The 17,799-nt window shown below is 40.6% G+C and overlaps 1 protein-coding gene across 1 annotated transcript in view; it reads left to right on the top strand.

Moving 5' to 3' along the window:
- Positions 1 to 17,799, top strand: part of LOC141116710 (Fc receptor-like protein 5) — a 68,098-nt gene that overhangs the window by 39,012 nt on the left and 11,287 nt on the right. Inside the window, exons 5-9 of the mRNA XM_073609102.1 lie at positions 172 to 420; positions 6,787 to 7,047; positions 8,356 to 8,637; positions 13,801 to 14,076; positions 16,271 to 16,519. Of these exons, the coding sequence (XP_073465203.1) occupies positions 172 to 420; positions 6,787 to 7,047; positions 8,356 to 8,637; positions 13,801 to 14,076; positions 16,271 to 16,519 (1,317 nt within the window). The remainder of the gene's footprint in view (positions 1 to 171; positions 421 to 6,786; positions 7,048 to 8,355; positions 8,638 to 13,800; positions 14,077 to 16,270; positions 16,520 to 17,799) is intronic.

A 17,799-nucleotide genomic window follows, 5' to 3' on the forward strand; every position in this document is an offset into this window, starting at 1 on the left:
TTTAAGAATTTTGTAATAAAGATATTTAGTACTATTACGTTTGACAGTTCTTCACTGGTACCGGTAAAGTCTGCTCAGTTTGACCATTTTTTTTCTAAAGAATTTTCCATGGATGAGGCACCCCCATAGCCCATACAATCTTTATTTATGTATTTAAATTGTATGTTACAGGAAACCCAAACAGGGCTGTTGTGACCCTCTCTCCTCAGTGGGGAACGGTGTTTGAGAATGAGATGATAACTATGACTTGTAACACCGCTAAAAAGGCTTATGACTGGAAAAAAGATGGAAAGAAAATACCTGAAAAGTTCAATCAAGAGCTCCAAATCATATCTTCAAAAATACAGGACAGTGGGGATTACCAGTGTAGCTCTGGAATGGATCTCAGCTCCATTGTAAGATTGGAAGTAATTAGTGAAGGTAAGTCTTCCCATCTTTGTAGGTAGTGACAAATTGCTTTAAATATCAAGCCATTTCAACTACAAAATGTTCCTCACAGTGGCGTGAGGAGGGCAAGGGGGGGGGCAATTGCCCCACCCCCCGGTTATTCCCCCCCCACAGGGGCAGTCCAGTCACTGCTACTAGTAGACAAAAATAGTGATGAACCTGAATGAACAGTGTCAGCTGTACAGTCTCACCCACTCTTAGTCTCAAGCCTCTACCATTCAATGCAGCGTGTCACGTCACAACGTCCTACGTCACGCTTCAGATGCTTGCCGTATAGCCATGTCCCGACATGTTTCGTCACAACCGACTTATTCATGGGATTGGCTGTAAGGCATGATGATTCTCCCTTTATTTCCTAGACTCCCCAAGTGGGCAGAGACAAAGCAATTTGCTCCTGCGCACTCCCTGTGTCCCTATCTCCGCAATACAGTGCCTTTTACAGCCTATTAATGCAGCAATGTTTTAGTAAAGTTCAAAATAGGTGATGAGCAAGTGCATGACTATGTACCTAATATTAATATGGTTAATCAATATGGTTAAACCTATGATCAACACATGTGAGTGAGTTTAATATTTCTAAAAATTACACCCATAAAATATGACCAAAGATTTAAACTAAAATTATAAAAATCAGCAGAAAATTAACAGAAAAGTAGACAATAGAGACTAAAAATTATTAATTATTGAAGATAACTTATTAAATGAATGGAAGCAAGGAATGTAAGTGGACTAGTAAGCAGCAGTATAACACCTCCTGCAGCCAACCCTATCCCATAGCTCACCAATCAAACAGTACCTCATATTATCCATAAGCATGATGAAAAAGGCTCACAGAATGCATAGTATATTAAAAAAAAAAAATAAAAAAAAAAAAATATATATATATATATATTTGTAAATTCCCCAAGGGATCATACTGTGGATGGTATTGCTTACAATCATTAAAAGTTGCTTATAAAGCAGTTTAGATCTAATTCGATGTTCATCCCTCTTGGAAATAATTCCCTTATTGCAAAAGTTTTTTTTATCCCTATTGGTAATATCAGTCCTACCTCTGTTGCTGACCTTCACAGTCCTGCAGCAGATGCATTTCCTACATGCATAAAAGCCTTTTAAATCTATTTTAATGGCTTGTTCATGGGGTGGGATTAAAATTTTCCTTACTACCCTATCCCCAATATTAGGGGCCCGTCTGTAGATGAATTTGGGTTGCTTCGGTAGGACCTCTCCCAAATGTCTGTCCCTGCATAGGATATGCCAATGTTTTTTGAAGATCAATCTCCTTATACTGGCAGTGAAAATTCGTTATAAAACCCCACTGAAGTTGATTATCCAATAGTAAGTCATCCTTTTCCTTTAAGCACTGTTCTCTGGGGATTTCTGCCACTTCTTGGATGGTTTTGTCCAGAAAACTCTCCTTATATCCCTTCTGAAGAAATCTTTCTTTCAGTACACGGGATTGTGCAATATAATCATTTTGTTCTGTGCAGTTCCTGCGGACTCTGAGCATCTGACCTTTAGGGATATTTTTAATCCAGGCCGGGTGATGGCCACTTCTGATGGATAAAAAACTATTACGGTCCGTTGATTTGAAATAAACTTTAGTACTTAAAACATTCTTAGCCATCTCAATAGTTAAACCTAAGAAATTGACAGATCAATCACTGATCACATACTCCAATTTAATGTTATTGGAATTAATGTTCAGGTCCCCCAAAAACTTAATCACAGATTCTTCTGATCCCTCCCAGATGAACAGGAGGTCATCTATAAATCTCCGATAAAACTTGAGTTGAGGAAGTCTTTTACCAAACACATATTTGTCCTCCCACTCTTCCATGAACAGGTTGGCGAGGCTGGGAGCATATTTAGCTCCCATAGCCATGCCAACCTGCTGGGAGAAAAAAAGGCCATCGTACCAAAAATAGTTGTGGGTCATGCAGAACTCCAATGCATGACCCAAAAAAACCTTCTGCATGTGAGGGATATTGTCCCTTTTACTGAGTGCCAAATTCAATGCAAGTGCCGCATCCTGATGTTGAATAATTGTGTATAATGCGGCTACATCAGCCGTTACCAAGTAAGTAGTAGAGGATGAGTGTATGGTCAGCTTTTCCAATGACCGTAATAAATCGGTGGTATCCTTTAAATATGCCTTTGTGGCCTTCACACTAGGCTGGAAGAACCAATCCAAAATCTCACCCAACCTCGCTGTGACTGACCCTATACCGTTAACAATAGGTCATGCTGGTCGCACCTCTGCATTTTTATGAATTTTCAGCAACGTATAAATTACCGGGATTCTGCATGCGCTCGGAACCAAGTATCTTTTTTCCTTAAGGTTCAGGGCACCAATTCCATATCCCCACTCAATGAGTGGATCCAATTGCAAGTGGTAATCATTGGTAGGATCAGACCCCAATTTCTTATAGGTAGAGCTATCTCCCAATAATTGCATAAGCTGATTATGATAGAATGCTGTGTCCATAGTTACCACCCCTCCCCCCTTGTCCGCAGGGCGCACAATAATGTCTTCCCTATCCTCAAGAGACTTAATTCCTTCTTTGATATATTGCGGATTGACTCTTTTCTTCGGAGTCAATTGCTCTATATCATTTAAAACTACATTTTTAAAAACTTCTACAAAATGATTGTTAGAAATTTGGGGATTGAAGATGGATTTGTTCCTCAAACCACTATCAATTCTATCTACAGTGCTATAGTGATTAATCCTAGGGGCCACTGGATGATTTAAAAAATGTTTTTTAATATTAAGGGTACGCACAAACTTGTGCGTGTCTATGTAAACATCAAATTTGTTCATGGGTTTCTTAGGGGCGCATTTGAGGCCTATATTTAATATATTCATCTCTTTTTGATCAAGATGCACTTTACTCAAATTATAAATGCCCGAATTCATGTGTCCCTCATCCTTTTTCTTAGATTGTTTGCATTTGCCTGCTCTACAAACCCTTGTTCTCTTGGATGTGATGACATATCCCTGCCGAGATTCTGTACCATCCCATTCCTCATTCCTCCTCTGTTTATTGGGTATGCGTGACCTATCGGGAAACCTCCACCCTTCCCTCCCCCCCATTGGTCTAAAAAAGGCGGTGGTCCCCGTGATGTATTTTCATTATAGTACCCATTAGGGTCATCTTCTGCCAAAGGAGCATATCTGTTATATACAGGAATTTGATGTTCTGTATCAAACTGATTATCATAGGAGGATTGGACTGCCATCTCTGATTATACTGGAAATTATAGTACGGTGGATAATCGTCTCTATATTGATGAACCTAGCACGGTGGATATTGGTTATCATTTTGCTGTGGGCCTCCTCTGCCATGCTGAGGGGGTCTCGGGGATTGATAATCTCCCCCATAATGATTCCCTGCATAATGGTGTGGAGTCCCCTTCCGCGCACCCTGTGGTTGAGGGGTGTATCCCAATGCTCCCTGTTCACCTTTCCCTTTACCTCCTCTAATGTCCAAACTCTTTCTCTGGTCTTCTATTAGTGCAGCATCAGGGTTAGTGATATCTTTAATTTCCATAGAGCCTCCACTGTTTCTCAAATTCACCTGTTGCCATGCGTAAATTTTCGCATTCTTAAAATCCGCTGAGTCTCCATTATATTTCTTCACCTTCTTTTTTTGTGTATCTCGGTCTACCTTTTCTAGCTTCTTTTTCATGTTGCTAAAATCTTTAATTTGATTAGAAACTTTAATTGGTTCAAGTTTACTTTGTAGCTCCTTAATTTGTTCATTTAATTTCGCTAGTTTAATCTGTTTTCTTTTTAAAACCAGATCCTGAAGCTCTCTTCCTACCTTATTAAAAAATTCCAACCATTCATCCATATAACATTGGTCTTTTAAACCATCCTGAGGGGGTACTTCCCATCTCAGGCTTCTAAAAATTAAACCCTCCTTTTGGTAGTATTCAAAAGTGAACACATCCCACCAGGTTTTGACCTGTTTTTCAATTAAATGGTCCAAAGATTTAAGAATCTCCGAAAAATCTTCCCCATCACAATCTGACATTTCTTGATTCGTGGAAAAAATACATTCGGGATTGATTTGTCTATTCGACAAAAAATTGATGGCATCCATAGCAACAAGTGGTTAAATTATAAAAATGCGCACCTGATAGTTCACATGTAAAACGCCCTACACCTCGTGATACCTACACTGCGCTTCTGAATGAGTGAAAAAAGACTGTATCTTAAATAAACTTTAGCTGCCTCTTAATATATAGCAAATGTGTAACTGAATTTAAACTTCTAAAATAAGTGGAATAAATAGTAGCGCTCAAATTAAATATGTGCTGATAAACAAAAATAGTGATGAACCTGAATGAACAGTGAAAATATATATATATATATATATATATATATATATATATATATATATATATATATATATATATATATATATATATATATATATATACTACCTGCCTGGAGTTTGCATGTTCTCCCTGTGCCTGCGTGGGTTTTCTCCAGGTATTCCGGTTTCCTCCCACACTCCAAAGACATGCTGGTAGGTTAATTGGATCCTGTCTAAATTGTCCCTAGTATATGTATGAATGCAAGTTAGGGACCTTAGATTGTAAGCTCCTTGAGTATAGGGACTGATGTGAACGTACAATGTATATGTAAAGCACTGCATAAATTGACGGCGCTATATAAGAACCTGAAATAAATAAATAATATATATATATGTATATGAGTACTTGACAATGATAACCTTATTGAATATCAATCATAATGTGAATTAAATAAAATAATACTAGTGAGCAAACACATCATATCACATAATAAGCAAACCAAAATACCCTGTGACAGATGTGAAATCTTAAATAAGGTGCTGACATTATATATTTTGTTGCTGAAGAGAACTTTGCAAAGTGAATTTCAATTTAATTTAATGAATGAGGTAAAGCTAAAGGAAAATTCACTACGCAGAGAACAGCTGATAAAATACAAGCAATACTTAGAAAACCGGAACGTTGACTCACACATGATTGAATAGTTACATAGTTAATCTGGTTGAAAAAAAGACACAAGTCCATCCAGGTCAACCAAAAGAAAAAGAAAAAAAAACAAACACAAATAGAAAACCTCCATAAACACAATCCTATAGCCACAGTTGATCCAGAGGAGGACAACTGGATATTCCCCGAATCAACTTTACTAGTAAATTTTAGTATTCAGTTATATTATGTGCATTTAGAAAAGAATCCAGGCCTTTTTAAAAAAAAAAAACAATCTGCTGAGCTGGCTCCTGAGGGAGTCTATTCCACATTTTCACAGCTCTTAGGCCCGATTCATACCAGCGCGACTCCAGTCCCGGTTTCCGCATCGCATAGAACTCACAGGCAGTTCACACTGCCCTGTGCGAATCACTGCAGGTGTCAATAGAAAGTTAATGACACCCCCAGATCGGTTTCCATATCCCAGTGCGAACTGTGAATGCGGACAGGAATCGGATCGTATGGGTGTGTACACCCATGCAACCTGTTTCTGATGCGGACACAGAAAAGGGTCCTGCACAATTTTAGTATGAATACGATGTGAATTCAGCCATGCAATCTGTATGGCTGAATTCATATCGCACAGACATCTCATGTGATCTGCACAGCAGTGCGGTGCAAATCACATGAAATGACATGGCACAAGTGTGAACCGGCAATTACTGTGAAGAAGTCTATCTGTATTTGAAGGTTAAATCTCTTTTTCTCCAGACATAAAGAGTGCCTCCTTGTCCTCTGTGATAAATTTAAGGTGAATAACTCAACACCAAGTTCACTATATGGACCCCTTATACATGGTGATCATATCCTACTTTTGTGTTTTCACATGGTGATCGTACTCCCTTATGTATTTATACAGTACATGGTGATCAAATCCACCCTTAATCTCCTCTTCTCAGGAGAGAATAAATTCAGTTCCTCTAATCTTTCCTCATAGCTGGGCTCCTCCATGCCTCTTATCGGTTTGGTTGCCCTTCTCCTTTTTCCTAATATCCCTCTTGTGTAAATAAAAGTAGTAAGTACAACTTCACCACATTCAATTAGCTAAAAGTCAACACTCTCTACATACCCACACGAAAAACCATCTCCCTTTTATTAAAACATGACATCTACATTAGATACTGTATTCCTCTCCATTCTTCGTACTGGGGTTCAAGCAAATTTCTCTCCTCCCTGTCGTGTCTCATCCAACCCTGAATCAGACACAACTATCAGGTCTGTACTTGTCAAATCCATTCTCTGTCTGGCATCGTACCCTACATTCTCTGTTCTAAATTTTAACTTTGATATTGACTCTTCTATTTCCAGCCCATCTTATCCTGCAGGCACCTCCTGATGTTGTCGAAGGTGATTCCTTTCATCTAAGATGTCACAGCTTACCAGGCTATGGAGATGAAATAGTGACATTATTTTACAAGGATAATGAACAATTAGAATCCACAAATGATATCTTACATATTCAAAATGTAAACACAGCGATGAGCGGCATGTACAAATGTAAAAAACTAATTAAATTTGACCCTCAGAATGATGAATGGATATGGGCTGAAACCTATATTTCTGTACAAGGTAATTTTTAAAATTTTTCTTTTTAGATCCTTTAATTCCTATATGTATATAGTAGCAATGTATTGTGGATCATTTTAAAGAGCGGTTATCTGATTTTTTTAAAACAACAGGCCCTTGTAAAGTATGAGTGTGCATGCTTCCCTCTTTAGTGGACAATGACTCAGATGGTCACTGTGTGAAGATTTAGGGTCACCAAAAACTCTTCAGTGACTGTGGTTTCTCCTGCTGGCCACTATGTCATTACTGTGATCTCTACTGATGTGGGGGCTAGTGGATTGAAGCACAGTGGTTGAGGGGGCATTTGGCACCCCCAGTAGTGTGTCTGATGTTGAAGAGATTTCAGTGGCCATGCATCTTCCAAAAAGGGACCATTTTATTGCTACTCATGAATATCACCACTTAATCATTGCCCCCTATGGGCCGGCAACACCAAACGGATGCGTATGTGCAATGGATTCTTCAATAGACTACAACATTGGCTTTTAAATGTTGATGAAGAGCGGAGCCAATATTACTTCCTACTCCAATATTTGTGATGTTTTGCCAGTGGCGTCCCATCCATGCAGAGCGCAGGGGCGCCACCCCCCTAATCCATGCGCTCGGCCCCTAATCTACATGCAGGGCGCCGGATGCATGCATTCCAATGGGGTTTTTTTTTTTTAAGCACAATATTAGAGCCTAAGGCTCTAATTGGCTTCAAAAAAGAGTGGGCTCACTGAACCCTGAGCCCACCCGGTTGTGTGACAATATCGAATTAATATTCGCTATTGTCTTCCTGATTCACCTCCTGGCCAATCAGGAAGGGGGTCCTGAGACCCAATTGGCCAGGGAGTCAGAGGACCCACTTCCTGTTTGGCTTGGAGGAGAAGCATTGCAGTCCTAGCCCTCTCCGTACCTCTACTGGAAGAGGGGGTTCTCTGCGATTTGCCTCCGCAACTCTTTTTTCATCCCCCAGAATTCTCTATCCAGGAACTGGGACAGGGAAGTGGGTGTGATCCCAGTGTGATTGGCGGCCCCTCTGTCCATGGCAGTGAAGAAAGGAGGTGAGATGGAGGATGGACTCTTGTCTGGCAAATGTTGCCTCCTGTGCTCTGCTTTCAGTTGTTGAACCCCAGGTCTTCCTTCCCCCTGCCTCCTAAGGTAAGGAGGACACTGATTACCCTACCCTCCTCTCCATTTCCCGTGGGTGGGGGTGTCATTAGTTTGCCACCGATCCCCCCCACGCCACTGGGTCCCACATATCTGTAGCCCAACCTATAGCTATGTGTGTATAATAATACCACACAGTCATTTTATTATGTTTTATAGATCATTTCACTACTCCAAAAATAGATTACAATCGATACCCAATAGAAGAAGGTGGTGACATGACCCTGACCTGTGACACCAGGCATAACCCTCTAAGAGAGAACACAAATCTGCACTTTGCCTTCTACAGAGATGGACAGATTGTTCAGGATTTCAGCAAAGATGCAACATACAGTTCTCGGGAAGCTCAGTTGGAGGATTCTGGGAATTATACCTGTGAAGTGAGGACAGCATCTGACACTGTGAGGAAGAACAGCAATGTGGTATCCATTCTGATTCTAGGTGAGCATTAAAGACTGGCCTTGAATACTGTCACCCTGTTCTAAAGATTTACTTTTCCAAAAAGATTTGCCTGCAAAAGAGAGACATAAATACTAACCAATGATGAGAAATTATCTCCTGAAGTCTATTGGGAAAGCAATGCTTAAGAGCGAGAATGGTTTCTCTCATATCCACGTCCACACTACACCTATTAGTGGTATGGCGGTCGGTGCGAGATGGACACTGGTATGGTTAATGTTGCTAGACAGTACCCTCAAAGAATTATTTCTTTTAATTATCAAGGAATGTGTAAAAACAACTGGGTGTTTGCTCAGTACGGACCAAGTCGGTCCATGAAACATGATTCCTGATTGGCAGTAGTGGTTAGTACATTATCAATGGGCTATGTATTGCCTGAAAGTTCAGGTATGGCAATTTGTTAGTATGAGGGGTGTTCAAGTGAAACCGTGGCTTTTAATTTTTAAAGGTTGTTGTGCTTTTTAAGGACAGGTTTCCCGCACAGTAATTATTATTGAGTAATTTTTAACAAGGATATTTTTAAGATACAAAATCAATCTATATGACACAGTCTATGCATATGAAACTTATTCACGGAGACATGTGATCATACAAAATAGTTACATTTATTGGTTGACAAAAAACAAATATTTACATGAAATTAAAATACCGATTGCGTTACATGAACGTCTTGAAAATCAATAAAAACACTTGCAAAATGGGCGTACAGTACCTTTGACATAATACCACCATGATAACTTCTCGGTAGAATCAATAACCTTGTGAAATTAACAATTAAACAGAATGTCTGTATTTCACACGTCCAACCGTTACTATACTGCTGGTAGGTAAGTGGTCAACAATGTGAAATGAATTAGACATTTGTTTTGTCAATAAAAGTGGCAACTATGCAAAAAGAAAAGTATAATGAAAAATGTAATCTTTAGAGAAAAATCTACAAGGCGGTTATTGATTCGGGAGAACGATTATCCATAGTATAATATTCAATACATCAATGTTTGAGAGAACATACTAGATAAAATCAACATGACATAATTACCCATTCCAAGATGGCTACTAGTCTGGATTGCTGGTTACCAGGATTTTTAAGATGGCTGCCGTGGCTTTCAAAATGGATACTCTTAAAGAGGAATTACTTCTTGCGACCTCCGAGTTCCAAGTATCAGGTGTTGAGGAATCTTCATGAATGTAAAGATATGTATTGATGCATGGTGTACGTATATCTCAGTATCTGAGAGTGTCAGTCTGCCTGGGAGTGTGTGTATCTCCCGGTGTCCCCCCTCAGGGTGTGTCCCTGAGTGTGTCTGTCAGGGTGGGTCCCTGAGCTTCCTCCCTCATGGCATCTTACTTGCCTCTAAATACCATCTCAGACAATGAGATCATAAAATTATAATAAGTTCTGCCCAAAAGGTATGGCTTATTTTCTATTGGTTAACAAAACTTAATCATTTACCTTTCCCGGAAGTTTAGTGAGTTCAAATAATATCACCTTCAACCACCAGATGTCTCACATGTGTTTTGAGTTTATCTTTTTAAGTTAATACGTTCTATTTTCATAATGTGTATAATGGTGAGAAGAATATATACCTTTAAATATTCTGGTAATCGGTCTAATATAAAATACACTCACTATAATTTTGATTAATCACTATTACATAAACTGGTTATATATATGTATATCTATAAATGTCTATCTAAGAAAGACACATGTTAATCAATATCACATAAAATGATTATCTATATGGATACATGTGTAATTCCGGTATATCCAATGAATATTTGTTTATCTAAACATAGGCTACAGTCTTATATAGTTATCATAATTATATGTTTTTCATAATACTAATTAGTTTCTTAAAACACTTCTACTTATAAAATCACATTTTCATATATATTTTCTTTATACCAAAGTTGTTGGGTCCGCAGATACTAAAATTATAATCATCTCTGTGACCTATATTATCATACATAATTTGAAATGACTTATAATAACCATATAATAACCATATTTTTGACTTGCACAAACTTCAAATCTTTCCCACCATGTGTTGAATTGAACTTCGTTTCAATGGATGTTTAGATAGTTTAGCTGAGTCCACAATTCCTAAAATCTACACAAAGAGTTGTGTTAGCTATTTAAACAGTTCCTAACTCGAACACAATAGGTTTTGGTGGACACAAGTGTATTCTATGTGATAACAGTCTGTATAACCTTTTTTCCTATAGTTGTATGTGTAGCTTTTGTTTATCCACTAAAACCATGTAAATATTTCCTTGTTTTGTGACGAGATACACTATTGTTCCATTGACTTTCTGTCTCAATGCAGGCTTGTAAAACTTTAAAAGATGGTTGATGCATTAAGCTTTGTAAAGCGTATGAGTTCACCTATTTTTGCATTAAATGGTTCCAAGAGGGGAACAGTTCAATTATTGCAGAATCACAGTTCATCTACTTTTTGAGGCCTAAGCAACTCTCATATGTCTGCCAGTAAATATAAAATGGATTTCTTCATAAATCCACAACAAGGTGTTGCACCCTCTACTTAGGTAGGTGCTAGAAGCAGGATATTTGGTGCATACAGGTAGATTTAGGCAGGCCTAGCTGGAAGCTAGGCCTGTTTATTTTGATCTGTGTGGGCTGGGAGTGGCTCAGAGTAGACTAGTAACTCACATGCAGCATCATTTCTCGGTCACCTCCCTCTTCCTTCAAGAAGATGCTAGAAGGAGAGGAGGGGGAGAGAGGTGGAGCTGCATGAGGTATCCAATATCCAACTAGAATTGGCAGGGGGCAGGCCTTCTTGATATACCCAGGATCAGCCCAGCTGGGGAGGAGTTGTCATGTGGGAGGACTAGAGATGGAGTGCTATGCTGTCGGGGCCTTTGAGGGAGCTCCCCATTCTGGGGGGGGGGGTGATCTTGGGCCTGGGACTCGGGTGCAGGATGGATCTCTTCAAGAACACATGAAGGATCTGAACAGGAGGCACAGAGAGGACAGCAGGAGATAGCACTGACAGGCAAGTCTTCAGAAGGGGACCGCCGGTTTGCAGCCAGGAGGGCTAGTGAGTGAAATGTGCTATTGGAGAGGCATGCCAGAGAGGACTGGGAGGAAACAGTCAGAGCTGGGTGTGGAGCCAGTAAGGATTGCAATGTCACGGCCAGTGAAGTCGGGCAGCTGCAGCCTGGAGAGCTTAAATTATTGGAAAATCCTGTGAAAAAATCAATTAATCAATATAATCAATTTTCCATATCAATTCAAAATTGCATAACATGGTTTCTTTGATCATTTTCTGGTTTGCATACAATCAACATCTCTTGTGTAGAGTGTATTCTGGAATTTCCATAGCGTGACTAGGGCTTATTTTCTGGTTTTATCTTTCCTTGATTTCCTCTGAAGTCATGTAATACTTTGAACTTATAGGGGTGTATGCTGATGAGGCCATGAGATCCAGAAACTCTGGAGAGCCTCATAAACGTAATATTGCCTCATTGCTGTGCTACAATTAACATCATGGACTGGGTAAAGTGAGGCCGTATTCACATGTGGCGGTACCCCCGTAGGGGCTGCTGATAGTTGTGGTCTGCCTCTCACTCTGCACAGCCAGGCACACAAATCTTCAGACACTCAGTAGTCAAGAAGCAGTCCTTGTATTTTGTCTTTTTTTTTGTTTTATTGAGGGGATTGTAACTTGGATGGGGATAGGGTAGATATGGGATGCCCAGTTAATTGTAAAAAGTAATATAGTGACTGAGAACTATATACACCTCCAGTATATACACCTTCTTCTCTTCCTCCAGCACAAACTTGCTTGCAGACTATCACTCCCAGGACCAGCTAGCACTGAATTGAAGGCCTGACACTGGCTCAGCCAGGCCCAAAGCAAAAAATGCCCTCAAATGACCACAGATCTCTATGGTGTAGCAAAAATGGTAGTCCTAGTGCTAGCTGTCCCACGTGGCTACTGATCCCAGCACCACCTCTTCAGGCCCTTCCAGCCCTCCTGGCTGCAGCTGCCTCTTTCCACTGCCTCTGCACTCATTCCAGACTGCAATCTCCCAGTCCTCTCAGGCATGCCTTCCAGTCCTCCTGACTGTGTTTCACTCATCAGCCCTCTTGGCTGCAACTTGTTCCTCCTTGCTCTCATGCCTCCCGTCCAGGACACCTCCGTGTGTCTTGAGAGGGTCCTGTCTGCACCCAGGCCCATGCCCCCTCCTCACCTCCCCAGACTGGGGAGCTCCCTCCAGTCCACGACAGCATAAAACTTTATTTTCATCTTCCACCTGAACAACTCCTCCCCAGCTGGGCTGCCTCAAGTATTTGAGGAGGCCTGCCCCCTGCTAATCCAAGTTGGGGATTGGTCAGGGCCCCTCAGAATACTTCAGTTAGCTCCACCTTACCTCTCCTCCTATTCTTCCAGAAGATTCCAGCATGTTCTGGAAATAGGTGGGAGGTCTCAGTGATCCTACCTGTGAGTCACCCAGCTCTCCCTGGATTTTTGTCCACAAAACAATACAAACAGGCCTGGCTGCCAGCCAAGCCTGCTTAAATTTGCCTACACTGAGGAAAAAAAAAAAACTATATTTCTCACCTAGCACTAGAGAGGGTGCTACACTCAGGAACTTTGCTCCCACCTTCTCCAACTAATTGCTAAGTTGTCCTAAGGGCTAAAAATTCTCACTCAATGGTCATATGACACTCTGGCTCTTGAGTTTTCTATCCTCTTGGGTGAGGGCCCTTCTTTGAGTTCCCATGTTACTGCTTGGGTTATGTGGACTTTTCTTATTGGCTGTCCAGTGGTGGGATACTCAATGGAGAGATGGCATTGGAAAAAAGGCAAACTACTGCAACACTGGATCCACCAGTAAAAACTCCCAGAGTTTTGCCAGCAAGGGAAATGGATGGCAGTCTTAGGTGAGTATTAAAAAAGGATCTAAAGGAATTTAGTTTAAAATAAAAACTTGCTGGAAGGGTGTGAGGGGTAAGAAGGGAGGAATAGAAGGGGTGACTGGCATGGCTAAGGATGGGCATCACATCAGATGATATTTTACATGTTCTAGAAATAGAAGACCAATGATGATTATTCTTTAAGACTGTCTAATTTAGCCAAGTCCATGTTAAAAATGTTTAATTTTAAATATGTGTTGTAGAATTATTCCCATCACTGCAAATAAGCGTTAAACCATCTCCACCTGTGGAAGAGGGCAAAAAAGTGACAATAGTGTGTGCATTCAAAACGAAAGTACCCACCAGCCTCAAATACACGTTTTATAAAGACTCCCAAATTATTCAGCATGCTGGCGCGAAGACCTATTATGTGATTAATAAAGCCGGAGAAGATCACACAGGGACATATCAGTGTTCTGTACAATCCCAGAATGGAAAAGTCAGAAAAAACAGCACCAGCATCCACGTCCTCGTACAAAGTGAGTGCAAGCTCTGATTTCTATTATATTTCTTTCATGTCATTGTTTAACCACTTCAGCCCAGGAAGATTTGGCTGCTCAATGACCGGACCATTTTTTGTGATTCGGCACTGCGTTGTTTTAACTGACAACTGCGCGGTCGTGCAATGTTGCACCCAAACAAAATTGACGTCCTTTTTTTTCCACAAATAGAGCTTTCTTTTGGTGGTATTTGATCACCTCTGCGGATTTTATTTTTTGTGCTATAAACAAAAGAAGAGCGACAATTTTGAAAAAAACACAATGGGGTATATTTACTAAAACTGGTGCACTGAGAATCTGGTGCAACTGTACATGGTAGCCAATCAGCTTCTAACCTCAGCTTGTTCAATTAAGCTTTGGCAATAAACCCTGGAAGCTCATTGGTTTCTGTGCAAAAGTGAGCCTGATTTTGCACTCTCCAGCTTTAGTAAATAAACCCCAATATCTTTTACTTTTTGCTAAAATAAATACCCCAAATTTTTTATCAAAGAAACAAATATTTTTCCTCATTTTAGACCGATATGTATTCTTCTACATATTTTTGGTAAAAAAAAAATCTCAATAAGCGTATATTGATTGGTTTGCGCAAAAGTTATAGTGTCTACAAAATATGGGATAGATTTATGGCATTTTTATTTATTTTTTAATTTTTTTACTAGCAATGGTGGCGATCTGCGATTTTTATCGTGACTGCGACATTATGGCGGACACATCGGACACTTTTGATACATTTTTGGGACAATTGACAATTATTCAGCGATCAGTGCTATAAAAATGCACTGATTACTGTATAAATGTCACTGGAAGGGAAGGGGTTAACACTAGGGGGCGATCAAGGGAGTTATATATGTTCCCTGTGTGTGTTCTAACTGTAGGAGGAGGGGACTGACTATAGGGGATGACAGATTGTGATTCCTAGCTATTAGGAACTCACGATCTGCATCTCCTCTCAGAACAGAACAGGGATTTGTGTGTTTACACACACAAGTCCCTGTTCTGCCTCTCGTGCCTGCGATCACTCGGTCACAAGTATCGGCACCCCCGCAGTGCAGCGCGTGTGCGCGCCTGCTATCCCGGCTTCACCTATAAATATCAGTACCCAGTTATATTCTGTACATTTAGGAAATAATCAAGACCTTTCTTATAAAAATCTACTGAGCTGTCCAGAACCACCTCTGGAGGGAGTCTATTCCACATTTTCACAGCTCTTACTGTGAAGAAGCCTTTCTGTATTTGGAAATTAAATCTCTTTTCTAGTGCACCCATGTTCATTGATAACCCCTAAAATTTTCCATGTTCAGCAGTGACCGCCACCCCCAACCATCCTCAACAAAATGCCATTGTTGAGCCAAAAAAAGTCTAGTAACATCCTCTGCCCTCTATGGTGCCCCCGTAGTATATTGTGTTAAGTGAATTGAAACAAAGTGGACCTGTGCAGGATTAATTCTCATTGTTGAATTTCCCCTTATAATTCCCCCAAAATTGGATTATTCACTGTACCACAATTTAATAATTATCACCCCATAATGTCTCTGTATTTCTACAGCAGTTTTCTTTTTTAATGCAATCATCAATAAATGGTCCAGGAGGAGATATAGGAGCAACTAACTTCACCATTCAACATGAACCCTTTCAAGCTCTCTCATCTCCTCCTCCCATGCTCGTCTCCAGGATTTCTCCAGAGCCTCTCCCATCCTCTGGAACTCGCTACCTCCATCTATCCGGCTATCCCCTACTCCTTGCTACCTTCAGGCAATCCCTGAAAACTCATCTCTTCAGGAAAGCCTATCACGTCTCCAACTAATCTCCTACCACTTCCACCAGCTCATTCCCCACAGTTACAACCTTTTGTACCACCTGCCCCACCCTATTAGATTGTAAGCTCTTCTGAGCAGGGCCCTCTTAATCCTATTGTATTGTATTGTATTATAACTGTATTGTCTCCCTTTTATATTGTAAAGCGCTGCGTAAACTGTTGGCGCTATATAAATCCTGAATAATAATAATAATAATAACCCTTCATATAGAAGACCCATGTCCTGGATGTCCCTCTGCTGGGATATCTGCCTCCTCCACTCTCTCTATGGCTGCTAGATCATTACATGTGGACCTCCTCTATAAAATATATTTTATTTTCTAATGTATGAATGTTAACTTTTTTTGTTGTATTCAGCTTATCTCATCCTGCAGATCCCCCGAGATGTAGTAGAAGGTGATTCCCTGAGTCTGACATGTCACAGTGAGTGGAATTATGAAACTGAAACAACTTACTTCTACAAGGGGGATACGAGATTAGACTCTAAAGACGACATTTTACAAATTCCAAATGTCACTATGGCTGCAACTGGAAAATACAGATGTGAAAAATATTTATTGGACGGTACAAACTGGAAATCTGCAGAAACATATATTTCTGTACAAGGTACTTTTTCGGTTATTTCCTCTTAGATAGTAGCGTCATTTTATCAAGCTGTGCCAAACTATTCAGTCTCTGCAGCAGAGGAGCTTACACTCTAATGTCCCCCACAGACGCACACTATTATTATTATACATTTATATAGCTCTGACATATACGGCAGTGCTGTACAGAGAACACTGAGCCAGTCATATCAGTCTCTGCACCAAAGGAGCTTACACTCAAACCCCCCCCCCACAGTCACACACTATTATTATTCATGTACATACACTATATTACCAAAAGTATTGGGACGCCTGCCTTTACACGCACATGAATTTTAATGACATCCCAGTCTTAGTCCGTAGGGTTCAATATTGAGTTGGCCCACCCTTTGCAGCTATAACAGCTTCAACTCTTCTGGGAAGGCTGTCCACAAGGTTTAGGAGTGTGTCTATGGGAATGTTTGACCATTCTTCCAGAAGAGCATTTGTGAGGTCAGGCACTGATGATGGACGAGAAGGCCTGGCTCGCAGTCTCTGCTCTAATTCATCCCAAAGGTGTTCTATCGGGTTGAGGTCAGGACTCTGTGCAGGCCAGTCAAGTTCTTCCACCCCAATCTCGCTCATCCATGTCTTTATGGACCTTGCTTTGTGCACTGGTCCAAATCATTTGGTGGAGGGGGGATTATGGTGTGGGGTTGTTTTTCAGGGGTTGGGCTTGGCTCCTTAGTTCCAGTGCAGGGAACTCTCAAGGCGTCAGCATACCAAGACATTTTGGACAATTTCATTCTCCCAAGTTTGTGGGAACAGTTTGGGGATGGCCCCTTCCTTTTCCAACATGACTGCGCACCAGTTCCCAAACTCGCTCATCCATGTCTTTATGGACCTTGCTTTGTGCACTGGTGTGCAGTCATGTTAGAACAGGAAGGGGCCATCACCAAACTGTTCCCACAAAGTTGGGATCATGAAATTGTCCAAAATGTCTTGGTATGCTGACACCTTAAGAGTTCCCTTCACTGGAACTAAGGGGCCAAACCCAACCCCTGAAAACCTTTGGGATGAATTAGAGCAGAGACTGTGAGCCAGGCCTTCTTGTCCAACATCACTGCCTGACCTCACAAATGCGCTTCCCATAGACACACTCCTAAACCTTGTGGACGGCCTTCCCAGAAGAGATGAAGCTGTTATAGCTACAAAGGGTGGGCCAACTCAATGAACTCAATACGGACTAAGACTGGGATTCCATTAAAGTTCATGTGCGTGTAAAGGCAGGTGTCACAATACTTTTGATAATATAGTGTAGCT

Source organism: Aquarana catesbeiana, linkage group LG13, assembly GCF_042186555.1.
Source record: "Aquarana catesbeiana isolate 2022-GZ linkage group LG13, ASM4218655v1, whole genome shotgun sequence".
Taxonomy (NCBI): domain Eukaryota; kingdom Metazoa; phylum Chordata; class Amphibia; order Anura; family Ranidae; genus Aquarana; species Aquarana catesbeiana.